The sequence below is a fragment of the Balaenoptera physalus genome (genome assembly GCF_965194825.1).
Source record: "Balaenoptera physalus genome assembly, chromosome: 19".
Lineage (NCBI taxonomy): Eukaryota > Metazoa > Chordata > Mammalia > Artiodactyla > Balaenopteridae > Balaenoptera > Balaenoptera physalus.
In genome coordinates this window covers 41,458,725-41,477,943 of record NC_138900.1, presented here as the reverse complement: position 1 = coordinate 41,477,943, position 19,219 = coordinate 41,458,725, and the positions used below count along the sequence as shown (strand labels likewise).

At 38.1% G+C, this 19,219-nt stretch overlaps 1 protein-coding gene across 12 annotated transcripts in view; it reads left to right on the top strand.

Annotated features, from left to right (window-relative positions):
* The window catches only part of CNOT1 (CCR4-NOT transcription complex subunit 1), a 103,573-nt gene that overhangs the window by 12,368 nt on the left and 71,986 nt on the right, over positions 1-19,219 (top strand). For 11 of the 12 annotated variants that reach the window (XM_082439468.1, XM_082439476.1, XM_082439474.1 and 8 more), the window contains one exon: positions 14,924-15,196. In XM_082439468.1, coding sequence (XP_082295594.1) covers positions 15,095-15,196 — 102 coding nt within the window. In that variant the 5' untranslated portion in view covers positions 14,924-15,094. Of the gene's footprint in view, positions 1-12,313; positions 12,589-14,923; positions 15,197-19,219 lie in introns of those variants that run through there. The other variant, XM_082439473.1, reaches the window with a different exon arrangement.

Genomic DNA, 19,219 nt, shown 5'->3' with positions numbered 1-19,219 from the left:
CACACTGCAACGAAGCAACTAGAGAAGGCCCGCGTGCAGCAACGAAGACTTAACACAGCCAAAAAAACACAAAAAAACCCCAAAACAATTAGACTCTTTAAAATATTGATTTTGAAGTTATAATACAAGTTTTTAAAATCATACATCTATTTCTCTATTATTATCATGTCTTCACAACTCTACTACTTACTAGCTGCAAGTTAAACTTTCTCTTTAAAGTTGGGATAATACCTTCCTCAACGAGTTATCAGGTTTAAATAAACTAATATAGTTGACCCTTGAACAGCATGAGAGTTGGAGCACCAACAGCTTTGAAGTCAAAAATTCACAGGTAACTTTACAGTTGGCTCTTTTTATCCATAGATTCAAACAACTTTGGATATAGTACTATATTGAAAAAAATCCACATATAAGTGGACCCTTTCATTTCAAGCCCCTGTTGTTTAAGGGTCAACTGTATGTAAAATGCTTAGAACAATTCTAGTACTTAAGTGTTTGTTGTGATTATGCTCCCATAAGTTATCCTATTATGTACACAGTAATTATAACTGAAATTTTAATAAGTGAGCCAACATTTTGGATGAATGGCTTGGAACTGTGCAGTGTAAATCTAAAGTCCCTGCCTCCTGGAGGAATATTAAATATCAGGATATGTATTTTGTTTTAAGTTAGTGCTTAGTTGGTCATGAAGTTCTGTAGAAAATAGTGAGCTCTCTTAAAACCAAAGGAAGAAGTGAGACATCTGGGAAAATTAGTAATGGTTGCTTCTGGATGCTAGAGTAGATACTTTTCCCTGATTTATATGGGCCATTAGTACTTTTCAACTTTGTCCATTATGGTAACACTACCCACATGTGGCCTTTTTTTTTTTGGCCGCGCCACAAGGCATGTGGTATCTTAATTCCCTAACCAGCAATCGAACCTGAGCCCCCTGCATTGGAAGCGTGGAGTCTTAACCACTTGACCGCCAGGGAAGCCCCTAATTTTATACTAAGATTAGTTAAAATTAAGTAAAATATTAAAAATTCAGTTTTTCAGTCACCCTAGCCACATTTCAAGTAGCCACATGTGGTTAGTAGCTGCCACATTGAACAGTGCAGTTGTGGAACATTTCCATAATTGTAGAAAATGAATGAGAGAAGAAGGCTCAACTCAGCTTCTTCTAGTCAGGATGCTACTTTTAAGACTTGGGAATTTTCAAGGTCAGACTTTGGTATTAGTAGACCTCAGAATTCTATGTATTTTTAATACTGGAAGTTGGGGGTTCAGTAAACTGATAGCCTTGGGTCTGGTCTATTTGGCTTCTTAAAGTACCTATTGGTACTTAAACCTAGAGCAAGTTAGGTGATAACTGTGAAAGTTGCTATGGGAAACCAAAGTGTTTTTACAGGCCTGTCTTTGGTCCAGCTGAAAGAAATTAAGGGGAGGAAAAAAAGGAATCAGTGGGAGGGGCTTTCCTTATCTTAGTAGCAAGAGATTGCCTCAAGCTATACTTTCCTTAAACTAGTCCCAGAGCTATTTGTAAAGTCAGTGGTTTTCTAACTTTAAAATGCATAAGAATCACCTCCAAAGTTTAAAATGCAGTGTCCTGTTCTCTTTCCCCAAAGATTTTGACTCTTTTGGTGTAGGGTGATGCTTAAGAATCAGCATTTTATTTATTTTTAATTTTTTAATTATTTTTTTTGGCCATGCTGCGCAGCTTGCAGGATCTTAGTTCCCTGACCAAGGATTGAACCCCTGCCCGGGGCAGTGAAAGCTCTGAGTCCTAAACACTGGATAGCCAGGGAATTCCCAGGAATCAGCATTTTAAATACCTCTCTTCTCCCAATTCTTATATACAGTTGCCTTAGTTGCAAGCATTACAGTAAATTCTGTATTCTGTTAAGCCCCTTGAGATCAGTGTTTACTTTTGTGTTTTCTATAGCATCTAAAGTTATGTGCATGGTATATGGTTAGGCTCAAGTGTTTGAATTAATAGGAGGGCCACCTCTAGCAGATGATTTTTATGGTACACTGGAGTGAAATGAAAAAGGAGCATTTGACATTTTGCATAATCCTGATAAAATAAGGGATGATAATAGTAAAATTTTTCAATTAAAAATATTTTCAAAGTTTAGTGAATTTGAGCTTGTTTCTGTTACCAGGTTTATGTCGGTTTTATGCTTGAAAAGGCTCCATACATTTTAACAGTCTCCAAATTGTTGACAGTCATCATCAAAGAGAAGCCTCATTTGCATAAATAAATATGTGATACATTTAAAACATTTCTTCGAGCCATTCAAAAATTTAAAATTGAAATGCTTAAAGATAAAGGCTCATCCTTTTTTATTGACAAAATGTAATACCTTTAGAAAAATGTGAATGTATTTTGAGCCCAACATTAAAAATGATGTGAAAGTAAAGATGAAGCTTTAATTTGAGAGTTTGTGTGCATAGCAGCATTGCAGCTGTCTTGGATGCCACTTAAACAGAGAAGACAAGAGATTTAAGGGTATTAATTGCTCCTGTCAGAAGCCAACCACTCAGCTTTACCATATCATCACTCTGGACCAGTCAGTAACATTTGGTCTGCCTGGCTATACTCCTTTAGCATGTGGTTTGTAAACTTCTCCAGCAGCTCCACTGAAAAGATTTGACAGTTGCTTACTTTTTAGCTAGCTGTTAAAGCTGATGTTGAGGTGATAGAGCATCATCCACTGTGCTTGTAATGGATACCTCCTGTTGTTGCCTTGAGGGCTTAGGAGATCCTTATCCCTGCTATACCTCCTGCCTCTTAAAGATAAACCCTTTTGGGAAAGCTATGATATAGTTGAGGCCTAATTTTACAAATGGGGAGGGGGAAGCATAGAGGTTCATCACTTATTCAAGGTCATTTACCCTTGTGTTAATGTGTAGTTACTGGTCTTATGGCTTTAAATTTTGAATTATTTTAAAAATTGCTTAAACTTAGCTTAAATTTTCATTTTGTAAAAATTACCATATACTTGTAAAAATTAAAATACACTTGAGTACAAAGTGAGTTTTTGGAAATCCCATCACATGCTTGTAATTCCTGCTTTAAATTATAAAGGTAATACATGCCCCCATCCCCAGTTTTGTTAAGAAAAATTTCACACGTACAGAAAAATGCAAAGAATAATACAGTGAACAATCCCATAACTGCTTCCTAGATTAAACGGTTAATGTTTTGCCATGTTTATTTTCTCTATATTTTTATATTTTTACTGAAGTATTTGATCCCAGATGTTTCAGCCTGTATCTCCTACAAATTAAGACTTCTGGCATAGTCATATTACATCTAAGAATATTAAATACTTTTAGAAAAATTTTTTATTAGAGTATAGTTGATTTACAATGTTGTGTTAGTTTCAGGTATACATCAAAGTGAATCAGTTACACACATACATATATCCACTGATTCCTTTCCCATGTAGGCCATTACAGAGTGTTGAGTAGAGTTCCCTGTGCTATACAGTAAGTCCTTATCAGTGATCTATTTTGTATATAGTAGTGTGTATATGTCAATCCCAATCTCCCAATTTATCCCTTCCAGAATATTAAATACTTTTATAATATCCAGTCAGTTTAAAAACTTCCCCAGATGCCTCAAGACTATCTTTTATAGCTTTTTTAAAAAAATATTTATTTATTTGGCTGCGGCAGGTCTTAGTTGAGGCATATGGTCTCTTAGTTGCGGCATGTGGGATCTAGTTCCCTGACCAGGGATCGAACCTGGGCCCCTTGCATTGGGAGCGCGGAGTCTTAATCACTGGACCACCCTTTTATAGCTTTTTTGAATCAAGCTCAGATTACTGTTCACATTAAACCTTTTCATTTTGGTTTTGTAATCTAGAACAGACCCCACTTATTCCTCTCTCTTCCTGCTGACTTTCTCTCTGGCTGGCGATTGTAGGCCAGTGGTCTGGTAGAATAATCCAACACTTGGATTTGTCTGATTAGGTTCTCATGTATAGTTAAACTTGTTCCTTAAAACCCTTTATTTCCTGTGAATTGATAGGTGTAGAGGTGTGGTTAGGTTTATGTTAGCCATCTTTGGCAAGAATACTCCAAAGTGACACTTCATATTGCAACACATCAGTAGGCACATTTGTTGGGTAGGCTCACCATTAGTAACTTGACCATTTACTCAAGGTAGTGACAGCCATATCTCTATGGTAGAGGGACATTTTTTTCCCTTTGTAATTAGTAGGTAATCTGTTGGGTAATACTGTACAAATGTCCCAGCAGACTTTCACCTGAGGTTTTTTAGGCATTGGTGATTCTTGCCTGAATCAGTTTTTATACTGGTCAGGGGTATTACACAATGGTAACTTTATTTTTCTTTTATACTTTCTAAATTTGTTAGCCAGCACCCTTCTGGTGCATCTTGTCCTTCCTCTTTAAGTATAATCATGGATTTAGGGATTCTTATTCACTGTATTATAGTCGTAGTCAATTTTTTTACCCTATGATTTATTGGAAGGAACTTTTATCCATAGTGGCTTACTGAAATTTCAGATTTAGATAACACATTTTCATTTAATCTTCTGTTTATGTCAGGATGCTTAACTGTTTGGAATTTTCTTCATCTGCACACATATAAAGAACTTAGAATTCGTAGGAAGAAATTTGTGGCTGCAAAAAGTAAACTTGATCACCAGTGTGTGTGGATTCAAAAATATATGTTTGAGATAAATTAACAATTTAGAGTATACAGATTGGCAATAGTAAAATCACCAGATTATCTCTATGTTTTGTTCCCTCAAGCATTTCTAAATGATGCTGCATTTAGGGAAGATTATAGAAACATTGATTATAAGTTCCTTTTGGTGCTCAGATAGACCCAAAATTAGAAGAATCCTTTTAATTGGCTCGTTTCTCTCTGACATTATCCCCTTGAAATTTTTGAGTGTTTCCTATTTTTGTCATAGGATGAGCCAAACTCACCTTACATCTTCCTTGTTAGTCATACCTCCAAGGAACCTTGGTTCTTTTTAGTATTTAGAAACCATGATCCAGAAGTTAGATGGGCTCATTGCTTTTGGGGTATCATTTAAGGTGTATAACACATTGATTTGATACATTTATATTGCAGTATGATTGCCATTGTAGTGTTAGCTAACACCTCTATCAATGTATAATTATCATTTTTTCTAGTGGTGGGGACAGTTAAGATCTTAGCAGATTTAATGTTTATAATACAGTTTTGTTGTGTGTAATCACTGTACTGTGTATTAGATCTCCAGGACTTATTTATCTACTAGTTGCAAGTGTGTACCTTTAAACACCCAGTCCCCCACCCCCTGGTAACCACCATTCCACTCTGTTTTTTCAAGTTCAATTTTTTTACATTTTAATTAATTAATTTTTAAATAAATTTATTTATTTTATTTATTTATTTTTGGCTGCTCTGGGTCTTCATTGCAGCGCGCAGGCTTTTCGTTGCGGTGGCTTCTCTTGTTGTGGAGCATGGGCTCTAGGCACGCAGGCTTCAGTAGTTGCGGCTTGCAGGCTCTAGAGCGCAGGCTCAGTAGTTTTGGCGCGTGGGCTTAGTTGCTCCGCGGCATGTGGGATCTTCCTGGACCAGGGCTCGAACCGGTGTCCCCTGCATTGGCTGGCAGGCAGATTCTTAACCACTGCGCCACCAGGGAAGTCCCTTAATTTATTTTTTATTAAGATACACTTAACATATTAGTTTCAGGTGTACAACGTAATGATTTGAAATTTGCATATATTTCAAAATGATCACAATAAATCTAAACATCACCACACATAGTTATGAAAAAATCTGTTTTTTCCTTTTTTCCTGACTTTCAAGATTTATTCTAAAAGTTGTACATTCTAAATGTTGTACATTACGTCCCCAGGACTTATTTACTTTATAAATGGAAGCTTGTACCTTTTGACCACCTTCACATAAAAATTTAATACGTGCGTACCTCTGGAAACCATCAATCAGTTATCAGTTCTCTGTATCTATAAGTTTGGTGAGGGGTTTTTCTTTGTGGAATAGAAGGGAAGTCATGGTCTTTGACTCATCTCACTTAGCATAATGTCCTCAGGACCCAACCATGTTACAGCCAATGGCAGGATGTTTTTTCCCCCTCATGGCTGAATAGAATTCCATTGTATACAGAGTTGACTCTTGAACAATGTGGAATTAGGGGCATCAGTTCCCACATATAACTTTACAGTTAGTGTCATTATGTGCAGTTCCACATCTAACCACAGATCGTGTAGTGCCGTAGTACATATTTAGTGACAAAACCTGCGTATAGGTGGACCCACATAGTTCAAACCTGTGTCATTCAAGGGTCCGCTGTACATACTGCATCTTTATACATTCGTCCATTGATGGACACTTAGGTTGTTTCCATATGTTGGCTATTGTGAATAATACTGCAGTAAACATGGGAGTACAGATACCTCTTTGATAACCTATTTTCATCTTTGGATGTATACGCAGAAGTGGGATTGTTGGATTGTATGGTAGTTTTTAATTTTCTGAAGAACCTCCACATTGTTCTCCACAGTGACCGAAACAGTTTATAATCCCACCAACAGTGCATAGGGGTTCCCTTTTCTCCACATCCTCGCCAACACTTACCTGTTGTCTTCCTATTGATAGCCATTCTTACCGGTGTGAGGTGATATCGTGGTTTTGATTTGCATTTCCCTGCGGATTAGAGTTTTAATGTACCTGTTGGCTATTGTGATGTCATCTTTGTCTACTTAGTTCCTCTTCCCATTTTTAAATCACATTTGTTTTGTTTTTGTGTTACTGAGTTGAATGAGTTCTTTATGAACTTTGAATATTAACCCCTTATCTGATACATGGTTTGCCAATATTCTCTCCCTTTCTGTAGGTTCTCTTCTTTTTAATAAATAAATTTATTTATTTTATTTATTTATTTTTGGCCGCATTGGGTCTTCGTTGCTGCATGCGGGCTTTCTCTAATTGCGGCGAGCAGGGGCTACTGTTCGTTGTGGTGCACAGGCTTCTCATTGTGGCTTCTCTTGTTGCAGAGCACGGGCTCTAGGCACGTGGGCTCAGTAGTTGTGGCTTGTGGGCTCTAGAGCACAGGCTCAGTAGTTGTGGCACACGGACTTAGTTGCTCTGAGGTATGTGGTATCTTCCTGGACCAGGGCTCGAACCCGTGTCCCCTGCATTGACAGGTGGATTCTTAACCACTGTGCCACCAGGGAAGCCCTGTAGGTTCTCTTTTAATTTTGTTAATTGTTTCTTTTGCTTTTAAGTTTGTTGTGGCCTTGTTGTTGGTGGTTTTTTTAAATTGTGACCCACATGACTGGATGTGCATTTTATTTATTTATTTTTAAATTTATTTATTTATTTATTTTTGGCTGCGTTGGGTTTTCGTTGCTGTGCATGGGCTTTTTCTAGTTGTGGCTAGCAGGGGCTACTCTTCCTTGCGGTGCGTGAGCTTCTCATTGTGGCTTCTCTTGTTGTGGAGCATGGGGTCTAGGTGTGTGGGCTTCAGTAGTTGTGGCACATGGGCTCAGTAGTTGTGGCTCGTGGGCTCTAGGGCGCAGGCTCAGTAGTTGTGGCGCATGGGCTTAGTTGCTCTGCAGCATGTGGAATCTTCCCAGACCAGGGCTTGAACCCACGTCCCCTGCATTGGCAGGTGGATTCTTAACCACTGTGCCACCAGGGAAGTCCCTGGTTTTTTTCTTTTTTATGATTGCTTTGGCTATTCAGCATCTTTTGTGGTTTCATAAAAATTTTTGGATTTTTGTTTTTCCTATGGAAAATGCCGTTGGAATTTTGATAGGGATTCTGTTGAATCTATAGATGGCTTTGGGTACCAGGGACATTTTAACAATATTAACTCTTTCAATCCATGAACACGGAATGTCCTTCCATTTGTTCCTGTCATTTTTTTTTTTTTAAGTTTATTTATTTATTTATTTTTGTCTTCTTTTGTCTGTGTTGGATCTTCGTTGCTGCACACAGGCTTTCTCTAGTTGTGGCGAGCGGGGACTACTCTTCGTTGTGGTGCGCAGGCTTCTCTCATTGCGGTGGCTTCTCCTGTTGCAGAGCACAGGCTCTAGGTGTGCGGGCTTCAGTTGTGGCACATGGGCTCAGTAGTTGTGGCACACGGGCTTAGTTGCTCCGCAGCATGTGGGATCTTCCCGGTCGATGGCTTGAACCCGTGACCCTTGCACTGGCAGGTGGATTCTTAACCACTGCACCACAAGGGAAAGTCCCCTCTTCCTGTCATCTTTCTGTTGATTTCTTTAAACAAAGTTTTGTAGTTTTCATTGTACAATCTAGTATGTTTTATTAGACTCAATTAGGAAATTTTAAAAATGAGTTCCTGTTGATACTTCTATTTCGAATTAAATATTTCAGGTTTTTTAAAGTTTCATCTTTACTACATTGATCTGCACTGAATCTGGATTCCTAATAATGTATTTGCTGTATCCAGTAATATATAAAAGTAGCTTAAAATTGCAATAAAATATTATTGCTAACAGTAAGCTTATTGAGTCAAATTTCTTTGAATTTTCTCTGTCCTTAAAAATATATCCCACTGTACCTCAAGGATGTTCACATACTGTGTTCAGTAGTTTCTTGAAATATTCGTTTTCACTGTGTTCTTTGTTATCAGCTTGATATTCCAGTTCATTCTTTGTGCTTGATATTAGTTTTTTTCTTATTTAATTAAATTTCAAACATAAATATGGTTCAAAAGTCAAAACCATATAAAAGATATAATCTGTGAATTTTTGTTCTGATTTCTATGTTTTCTACCCAGTTCTCACCCACTCCAGTATAGGTAACTTTTTATTAGTTTATGTCTGATCTTTCCTGTGTATTTTTTGCAAAATAGCAGCTATGTATATGTATGCATATATACAAAACAAAAAGTAGCATATATATAGAAATTAAAGCTTAAACAAAGAGTAGACTACTTTGTACATAGTCCGAGATGTTTATTCACCAGTCACCACCTCATGGCCATTCCTTTGCTATGATAAATATTGCTGCAGTGAATAACATTGTGCATATGTTACATGTGTGAAGTGTATAGATTTCTTGGACTTCTTTAAAAATGGAATTTTAAGTGAAAGCCTGTCTGTAATCTCTGTTAATCTAGAGCTTATTTTTTCTGCACATGTTAACATGAATGTGTTTATGGGATGGGATCATGCTGTTCAGAGTACTGCAGCTTTTCAGTCAGTGTCATGGGTATTCTTTTACATTAACACTTAGAGGATTAACTATAAACCACAACTGCTTTGGTATTCCTTAGATTGGATGTTCAGGAAAGAATTTGTAATACTGTGTAGTGTTCTCCAGTTAAAATGTGAAGTAATTTTACATAAGTTGGACTTCTACATACCATTTTATAAGCTTTCTTTCATTTTCCAGTGTGTAGTGAACGTTTACAGCAAAACTACGTTTTGAATGTCTGTTTCATATGTTGGGTGGGATTCCATTGCATTTAGGTAGATAATCCTTCACTGATGGATATATAGATTGTTTCTAAAATTTTTAATATTAGGAAAAATATTGAGAACACACTTAAACAGTCTTCCAGAATTGCTGTTTTACTTTTTATACAACCGTATCTTTGGGAGATTTTTTGTTATCACTGTTCAGGTAACAGCTGTCTTATAGTATATTGCTGTCAAATGTCAGTGCCCTTTCATTCATAGTGTTAAATTGAGAAATGCTGGGGGGAATAACAGTAGTAGAATTACTGCTTGGAAGGATTTAGTGTTTTTGTTGCAAGATTATTGCTATTATTGTTTCCACTGTTGAAATCCCAGCGCTGTGATAACAAGTCCTTTGGGGTTTTGGAAGCCGTATGCCTGTGTACATTTTTAATAATGAAGATAAGGAGGCCTATTGAAGTGGTAGCTGTTTTTGAACTGTTCTTTAAGACTTTGCCTTAATAGGAAATTAATAATTATTTAAAGTCCCTGAGTCCCTGGTGTATTATGGAGACCAATACTAGGCACTGCATATACAAATAGAATGCTCCTGGGCCAGAAATTCCTTACAGTTAAGGAATATCTTGGAATCTCAAATTTAGTGATCTTGAAAGAATTTAACATTTTAGTGGAAAGCTGTTGAATAGTCACATTGTAGCTTTGCACCTAACATATTTCAATAAACATGGCCTATAAAACATTGTGACCCAATTTATATATACACATTATGATGCTAAAGGTTAATTGGAAGGGTCTTAACAACTTGATAGTGTATGCCACTGAGGCAATTAAATTAAAAATCATCTGTTATTTCCTCTCATGTGATTGTTATTTCCTCTCGTGTGATTGTTATTTCTGACTAGGAAAATTTCAGTGGGTTTCCATGCCTTTTGGTAGAGTCAAAATATAGGTTGCAAAATCCTAAGCTTCAGTTTACAGCTCTTCAAATATGTAGTGAGCTCCTACTGTGGGCCATGTAGTGCTTGTAATAAGTTGGTGAACAATAGACAATTATGATCAATGCCTTCATGGAATTTACATATGAGGAGATGGGCAAATATAAATATGTTACCCATGTTTGGTGATGTAATGTGGAAAAAAGGGGGGGGTTGCAATTTTGTGGTCAGGGTGATCCTCACTGAGAAGGTGACATTTGTGTAGACTTGAAGAAGTGAGGTAGTTAGCCATCTGGGTATCTGGAAGAAGAGGATTCCAGGCAGAGGCATCTAAGGTGAGAGTGTGCTGGAGAAGCAGCAAGGAGGCCATTGTAGCTAAAGGGAATTGAGCAAGGGGGAGTGAAGAAGAGGAAGGCCAGAAGAGTACCGGTGGCTAGGTTCCATCAAGCTGTGTTCGTTCATAGGCCATTATAAGGGCTCAGGCTTCCATTCTGAGTCAGTGGAGGGTTTTGAGCACAGGATGACCTATCTTGAGTTTTTTTTTTTTTTTTAAATAAATTTATTTATTTTATTATTTTATTTTATTTATTTATTGTTTCTGGCTGCATTGGGTCTTCATTGCTGCGCTCGGGTTTTTCTCTGGTTGTGGCGAGCGGGGCACACTCTTCGTTGCGGTTTGCGGGCTTCTCATTCTGGTGGCTTCTCTTGTTGCGGAGCACGGGCTCTAGGCCTGCGGGCTTCAGTAGTTGTGGCATGTGGGCTCAGTGGTTGTGGCTCGCGGGCTCTAGAGCGCAGGCTCAGTAGTTGTGGCACAGAGGCTTAGTTGCTCCGCGGTATGCAGGATCTTCCCGGACCAGGGATCGAACCCGTGTCCCCTGCACTGACAGGCGGTTTCTCAACCACTGCATCACCAGGGAAGCCCTGAGTTTTTTATATTTGAAAAGTCTTTTTCTTTGGCTGTTGTGTTGAGAATAGACTTGTAGGGAGCAAGGGTGAAAGCAGGGAGACTAGTTAGGAAGTTAACATAGTAATTGAAGTGAGAAATGATGGTGCTTTGTTATCATAGCTATGGTGAGAAACGACTGGGTTCTGTGTATATTTTATAGGTAGAGCCAAAAGAATTTTTTGATAGATTGATTATGGGGAGTGGGGAGTCTAAGAATTTGGCCTGAGTAACTTTAAGGACAGAGTTGGTATCAACTGAGATGGGGTTAACACGTATGGGGTGGAACATTATGGGGGGCAGGGTGTGAAGATCAGGAGCTCTTTTTTTTTTTTTTTGGCTGTGCCACACGGCATGTGGGATCTTGGTTCCCTGACCAGGGATCGAACCCGAGCCCCCTGCATTGGAAGTGCGGAGTCTTAACCACTGGACCACCAGGGAAGTCCCAGGAGCTCAGTCTTGAATATGTCGTACAATATTTGAGATGTCATTAGGAAGTTAAATAATATATTTCTAGACATCCTGAGAAATTTGGGTTGGAGAAAGAACTTATAGGAGTTATTGCTGTAGGTGGTTTTGAAAGCCGTAAGACTGAAGTATATCAAGAAAGTGAATATAGAGAAGTCCAAGGACTCCAATACTGTGAAGTCAAAAGAGGAAGGGCCAGTAAAGGAGACTGAGAACAAGAGACCAGTGAAATGGCATTTTAGAAACCAAGTAACAAAAGTGTATCTTGGAGGGAGGGATCAGCTTGTCTGAGGCTTCTGGATGGTTAAGGTGATCACATGTCCTAGTTTATACCTGTTGTCTTGGTGTAAATTGTTAATGGTACCCTCTTTATTTTCAGAAGCGTCCTACTTTGGTTAATAAATTATGTTGTCATCCTACTAATAGATCTCGTAAGGTGATGGTTCAATATTGGTCATTAGTTTAATGCATTAACTTGCTCATGTAATGAAGATTGGCTTGTTGAAATTTGTGTTACACTAGTATTTTTATCCTTCGCAGTCTTTTTTTTTTTTTGGCCATGCCTCGAGGCTCGTGGGATATTAGCTGCCCAACCAGGGATTGAACCTGGGTCCTGGCAGCGAAAGCGCCGAGTCCTAACCACTGGACCGCCAGGGAATTCCCTCCTTCACAGCCTTTAGATGTTAACATGGAGAAGTTGGAACCCTTTTCATGGGACTCATATCAGAAGAGAAGATAAAGTTGAAGTGCCAAAGTATCAGGAATTCATTTTCTTGGAAGGTTGTTCAACACTTGTTTTGCTGGATTTGTGCTGTACCATAGGTAAAAAAATAATTAAAATAGGCTGTGATCACATCTGTTTCATGATAAAGTGATTCTGTTGTCCCTCTGTGTCAGCATTTGTGATACAAATTCTGAGCAAGGAGAGACTTTATGTCTTGCAAGCTCTTATCATCTATTGCCTTTTTGTATGTAATTGTGAATAATAATTATTAGATGTGTGTAATATAGTGTAAAGTAACTACTGTTCATGTGAATAATATACTTTGAATAATACAGTTTTAGCTGAACACAACTTGTAAAAATTAAGAATACTTTGAATTATATTTGGCACTAAGAATGAACATTTTATTTTATTGTTTTAGTTTTAGTTTAGTTTTTTGGCCGCACTGTGCAGCTTGCAGGATCTTTAGTTTCCCGGACAGGGATTGAACCTGGGACCACAGTAGTGAGAATGCCAAGTGCTAACCACTGGACCACCAGGGAATTCTCATCTGTGTCCTTTTTTTTGTCTTAATGAGTATCTTTCCTGCACAGTTTTGCTTCATTCTTTTTAACAACTGCCTTGTTTGGATATACCATAATTTATTTAAGCAGTTACTTTTTGCTGCACTTTCTTTTTGCTATGATACACAGTATTTCAGTCAAAACCTCTGTTTCCTTTGAGTTCTTGAGGCAATGTACATGGAGGGATACAGTCTTAATTGTGGAATTTAGGTTCAGGGGTAGTGTAAGAAACACTTTTTACAACATTGCCACTTTCAGTTTCAGAAAAGATGGTACCAGTTAATAATGTTGTTAACAATCTGATAAGTCCTCTGTTTTATGGTGTGTTCTCAAACTTGGATTTTTGCTAGTCTGATACAGAAAATATGCTGTCATCGTAATATGAAGGAACAACTTGCTCTAAGAATTTATAGCAAGCAAGTTTAGTTACATATAATGGATAGATATAAGCACAATTTATCTTTAACTTCTCATATGTTATTACTTTAGAATAAACAAAAATACCTTGCCACATTCCCAAGATTCTCTTACTTTTTTTTTTAAGGAGAATGCGGAAAAGGATAGCATAGGTAGAATCTTTGCTTTGTATGAACAAAACAGAACAAAAATGTAGGAACAGTGTAGTCTTTCTACATTGTTAATAAGTTATTAAAGATAAAGGCTTAAATGCCCTTACCAAGGAGCTTTTAATCTTCATGAATTTTCTTTACCTTACATAGTAAGTTCTGATGTTAATGAAAGTATGAGCAGATTTCAGATCATGAAGCTGTGGACAAGCTTAGCTCCTCGCATTCAAAGATTTTTGTTTCAGCAGTGGTACTTGGTGAATTCTTAAAAAAACTTGTGGTGTTTTTTGTTTGTTTGTTTTTTTGTGTTGTGATACAGAATAGTTCCTCTGACTGAGCAGGTTGTTGGAATTAAAATGATAAGCATCCTGTCATTTTAGTTATATTGCTGCTTCAAGCTTCCCTTTCTAAATTTTCCTAGTGCAGGAAGGAATTTGGGTTCTGAGGCCCTTAACTTACTTTTAAGCTAGCCGTTCAAATACCTGAAACATATATCCTAAGATACAACTTTAAGACCAAACTATTGTATGATTCTGAAGCAGTACATAAGTAGTAAGGTGAATAGATGGGATCTTATAAATAAGTTGTAGATAGTGTGAGAAGAGGGATTGAAAATGTCAGATGAGTGTTTCTTTCCACAGACCCTAATTTTACTTAAGTACTTTTCTGTGGCTTCTAAAGGGAATAGTATAAATTATCATTGAAATTGATAGAGTAGAAGCCTCAAATATTATAGGACGTCTTGCTAAAACGACAACTTTTTTGTGGGGGGGGTGGGTGTGATATATTTTTTTTATACCAGCCCTACCTAATTTTTAAAACTTGGCATCTTTTATCAATAGTGGTTGAGACATCTTAATTTTTTTTCTTTTTAAAAAAAATTTTATTTATTTATTTATTTTTATTTTTGGCTGCGTTGGGTCTTCGTTTCTGTGTGAGGGCTTTCTCTAGTTGCGGTGAGCGGGGGCCACTCTTCATCGCGGTGCGCGGGCCTCTCAGTGTCACGGCCTCTCTCGTTGGGGAGCACAGGCTCCAGATGCGCAGGCTCAGTAGTTGTGGCACATGGGCTTAGTTGCTCCGTGGCATGTGGGATCTTCCCAGACCAGGGCTCGAACCCGTGTCCCCTGCATTGGCAGGCGGATTCTTAACCACTGCGCCACCAGGGAAGCCCGATCTTAATTTTTTTAAAAGATCCTTAGTGGTATTTCAGGTATTAAGATGGAAAGATGGTTATTTAACCCTTTTTAACTCTAATAAAAAATTAACTAATTAAAAATATCTTTTTTTTTTTTTTTTTTAAACAGGTGCCATGTTTCAGAACAGAGTAAGACCCCTGGTAAAGAACTGAAGACACTGTACAGACACCAGATATAGGCTAATTACAAAGAAAGCATTAACCTGCCTCTGAGGTGACTAAAGGGGAATAATGGTGATTTTGCGCCGGGCTCGGCCGCCTGCTTCCGCCCCAACCAGCAATGAATCTTGACTCGCTCTCGCTGGCCTTGTCTCAAATCAGCTACCTGGTGGACAATTTAACCAAGAAAAACTACCGAGCCAGCCAGCAGGAAATACAGCATGTAAGTAAACTAGTGAGAAAACAAGCACCATTAAAGGAATGAGTATGCAGTGAAAAGAAAATTGGAAATTTTTGTGGGTATGTTGCATGAAAAGTAACTTTTGCCCCTTATTTCAAGTGATTTCAGTTTAATATATAAAAGAGAGCTTTCACAAGGTTGTTCAGCTGTCACCATCTAACTCCAGAATGTTTTCATCACCCCAGAAAGAAACACCTGAATCCATTAGCAGTTGCTTTCCATTTCTCCCTCCCTCCAGCCCCTGGTAACCACTAACCTACTTTGTGCTTCCATGGATTTGCCTTTCTGGACATTTCATATAAATGGAATCATACCATATGAGGCCTTTTGTTTCTGCCTTCTTTCACTAGCGTAAGTTTTCAGGGTTGATCCATGTTGGAACATGCATTTAGATATTTAGGTTTGGTTCCACTTTTTGGCTGTTGTGAATATTGTGGCTGTCAACATTCATTTACAAGTTTTGGGTGGATGTTTATTTTAAATTTTGAGGATATATACCAAAAAATGGAATTGCTGGGTCATATGGTAACTCTGACTTTCTAAAGAACTGCTAGACTGTTTTCCAGAACACTATCAACTTTTCACTTCTAGGAGCAGTGTATGAAGGCTCTAGTTTTTCTTGATCCTCACTAATACTTGTTATTGTGTGTCTTTGCTTTTAGCCATTCTAGTGGGTGTGAACTGGTATCTCATTGTAGTTTTGATTTAGAGTTAATGATGCTGAGCATCTTTTCATGTGCTTAATTGTATATCTTTGGAGAAATTTCAGTTTGTCCCCCCACAATCTTTTTTTAATTTTTTATTATTTATTTGGCTGCGTCAGGTCTTAGTTGTGGCTCCAGAGCACATGGGCTCAGTAGTTGCGGCACTTGGGCTCCCTAGTTGTGGCACGTGGACTTAATTGCCCCACGGCATGTGGGATCTTAGTTCCCCGACCAGGGATTGAACCCACGTTCCCGGCATTGGAAGGTGGATTCTTAACTACTGGACCACCAGGGAAGTACCCCCCACCACCAGGGAAGCCCTAATTTTATTTTTAAAATAGATAATATAGTGGGACTTCCCTGGCCAGTGCAGGGGACACGGGTTCGAGTCCTGGTCCAGGAAGATCCCACATGCCGCAGAACAACTAAGCCCGCGAGCCACAACTACTGAGCCGTCGTGCCACAACTGCTGAAGCCCGCGAGCCTAGAACCTGTGTTCCACAACAAGAGAAACCACCAAAATGAGAAGCCCGCACACCACAATGAAGAGTAGCCCCCGCTCACCACAACTAGAGAAAGCCCGCGCACAGCAATGAAGACCCACTGCAGCCAAAAATAAATAAATAAATAAATAAATAAATTTAAAAAACTAGGTAATATATTAACCTGATTACTCTAGCTACCCATTTTCTCCTACCCATAGGCAATTGATACTACCTATTTCTTAACTGTCCTTACAAAGATATTTGCATATAGAAAATAGGGAAATATTTCCCATCCCTTTTCATATGGTGGCATACAGTATAAACTGTTCTGCATCTTGATTTATTTAATTTATTTAGTTAACTAGTTTATCCTGGAAACGATTCCTTATCCATACACAAAAAGCTTCTTCATTCTTTTAAGGGTGCATAGTAAACCATGGTATGGATGAATCACATAGAATTTACTTCACTATTGATGACATTTAGGTTATATAAAATTTTTTTTTTTTTTTGCTATTGACAGTGTTGTTACAAGGTCATTTCTTGCATGCATATATCTGTCAGTATGTATGTAGGATAGATTCCTAGAAACTCAAGCTTGGGCAACTCTTCTGCTCTGCTCTCTAATGGAAAAGCTCAATTCTTAGAATTATATATTTCTATTTGATTTTTTTCTTTTCATGTAGCACTGTTTCTCTGGTACATTGAAAAAGCAGGTGTGTATGCTTATGGAGTTTATTACATTTGATGCTGCTTTAACAAATTATAGTGCTTAAGTTCGTTGTTCTAATACCTTCAGTGGTCCTCTTACTACAGAACAAAGTCAAAGCTCCTCAGTAAAAAGTTTCAGGGCCCTTTAAGTCCAGTTCTAAATGCGTTTCTTGGAATTCTGTTCTTTCAAGAACCAAATCCAATACCACCTTGCCAGTGAAGACTTACCCTCCTTTTCCTTTATTTGGATTAATTCCTTAGGCTCATTCTGAAAGCTGTGTTGGTCAGAATGTGACCTAACAGTTTCATGCAGCTACTATTTAAACATCTGCTCTGTGTCACATACTCTTCTTGTGTGTGTGTGAGCTTTTTTTTCAAAGATTTAATAACATGTATACATGGGAGAGACTGAGGAAGACTGAGTAACTCCTAATCAGCTTTTTACTGAAGTAAAATGTATATACCAAACAATTCATAAATCGTAAGTGTGCAGATGAATTTTCATAAAACGAACATAGCTATTAATAACCATGCAGATTAAGAAAATTGATACTAGCATCTCAGAAGCTGTTTTAGTTGTTGAACATATCACTTATGACCCAGCAGTTCTGTTTCTGTGTGTGTACCAAACAGAAATGCATATATACATTGATCAAAAAACCATATATTGTGATAGCCCAAAGTTGGAAACAACCAAGTGTCCATCAACAAGGTATACTAAGAAGCAGTGAGACTATTTTGTGGAACAACATGGATTGATCTTACAGTGTTAAGTGAAAAATGCTAAACATTCTGTCAGTTCAGTAATTCTGTGCACAGTCAGTTCTCTCGTCATAGCAACCATTCAAGCATTTACAGTGTTCCAGGCATTATTTTTAATGTGATTTTATGTCAGTTCTCACATTCTTGTTACAGTCATGCAGGATGCGTAGTGGGTAGTATTGTTCCATTTTACACTAAGGTTCAAAGACATTAAATATTTTTGCCCACTGGTATTCTGCCTGAAAGTGGCAGATGTGAGATCGGAACCCACAACATTCCTATGTTGAATCTCTTTGTAATTGTTCACGGAAGACAAAGAGGTAGAAGGAAATTAGAGACTCTGGATTGGAAGGTCATCTAGCCCCAAGTTTGACCCCCTGACAGCCCCTACTATAAAACATCTTCCACTTTTTGTCAGAGTGGCCTTTCTAAAATGTATAGCTAATAGTCTCTTTGCCATTTTAAAATCTTTTGTGTGTCTCTGTCCAACTCAATTTAAAGCTCAAACTCCCTAAGCTGGGCCTCTGTTGCTGTTCTTTGGAAGCAGATATGAGACATTTTGGAATGCAGGTTATTTATAAGGTTTCAACACCTGTAGGAGGAGGAGGACTGATTGGAAACAGAATTGGACAGAAGGAGAACTACAGTGGAAATCTTCATCAACTCCATGGGGAATTCTGGGATGGGTATCAGAGTTGTCCCATGGGGGGCCCAAATGGCTAGGCCTTCATATCCCTGTTGTTATTGTGTGAGGGCTCCTTAGGGAGGGCATGTTCCCTTGGGTAGTATGATTGTATCTTAGACATTGAAGGAGCTGATTGCTGGGACACCTGCAACTTTAACTTGAAGTGGGAAATATGGTGGCACTGTCTGAATTTACCCCAGCAAGGCTCTGCGTGATCTGGTCAATTTAATACTATATTTTAATTGGTTTGATCATCTTCCCTACTCCCAAGACCTCATGGTGTGGGACTGTCCTTTAGTTTATGTCTCTTATACCTAGCATTTAGTAAGTGTTCAAATGCAATTGGAATGAAAGAAGGAATAAATTAATAAGTAATTAATTTTGAAGGTAAATGTTACAATGCTTGGTTTCAGCCTATGGCTGAGGTTTTCAGTGTCTACAGATATTCTTTAGACAAGTGTGTCCTCAGTGCTACCTTTGCAGATAGTCCCCTCTCTTTTACTTTTAGAATGATTAGGAATTTAGAACTGGGATGGGAGCAGGGTTCTAGTTCTTGACTCTGTCTTGATTTCCTTTGGTGATATGTAAAGGCTTATTGCAGTTCTTAGATGCCTAATATATTTTAGTGCCATACTTTTTGGGGCTTAGACTAATAGGT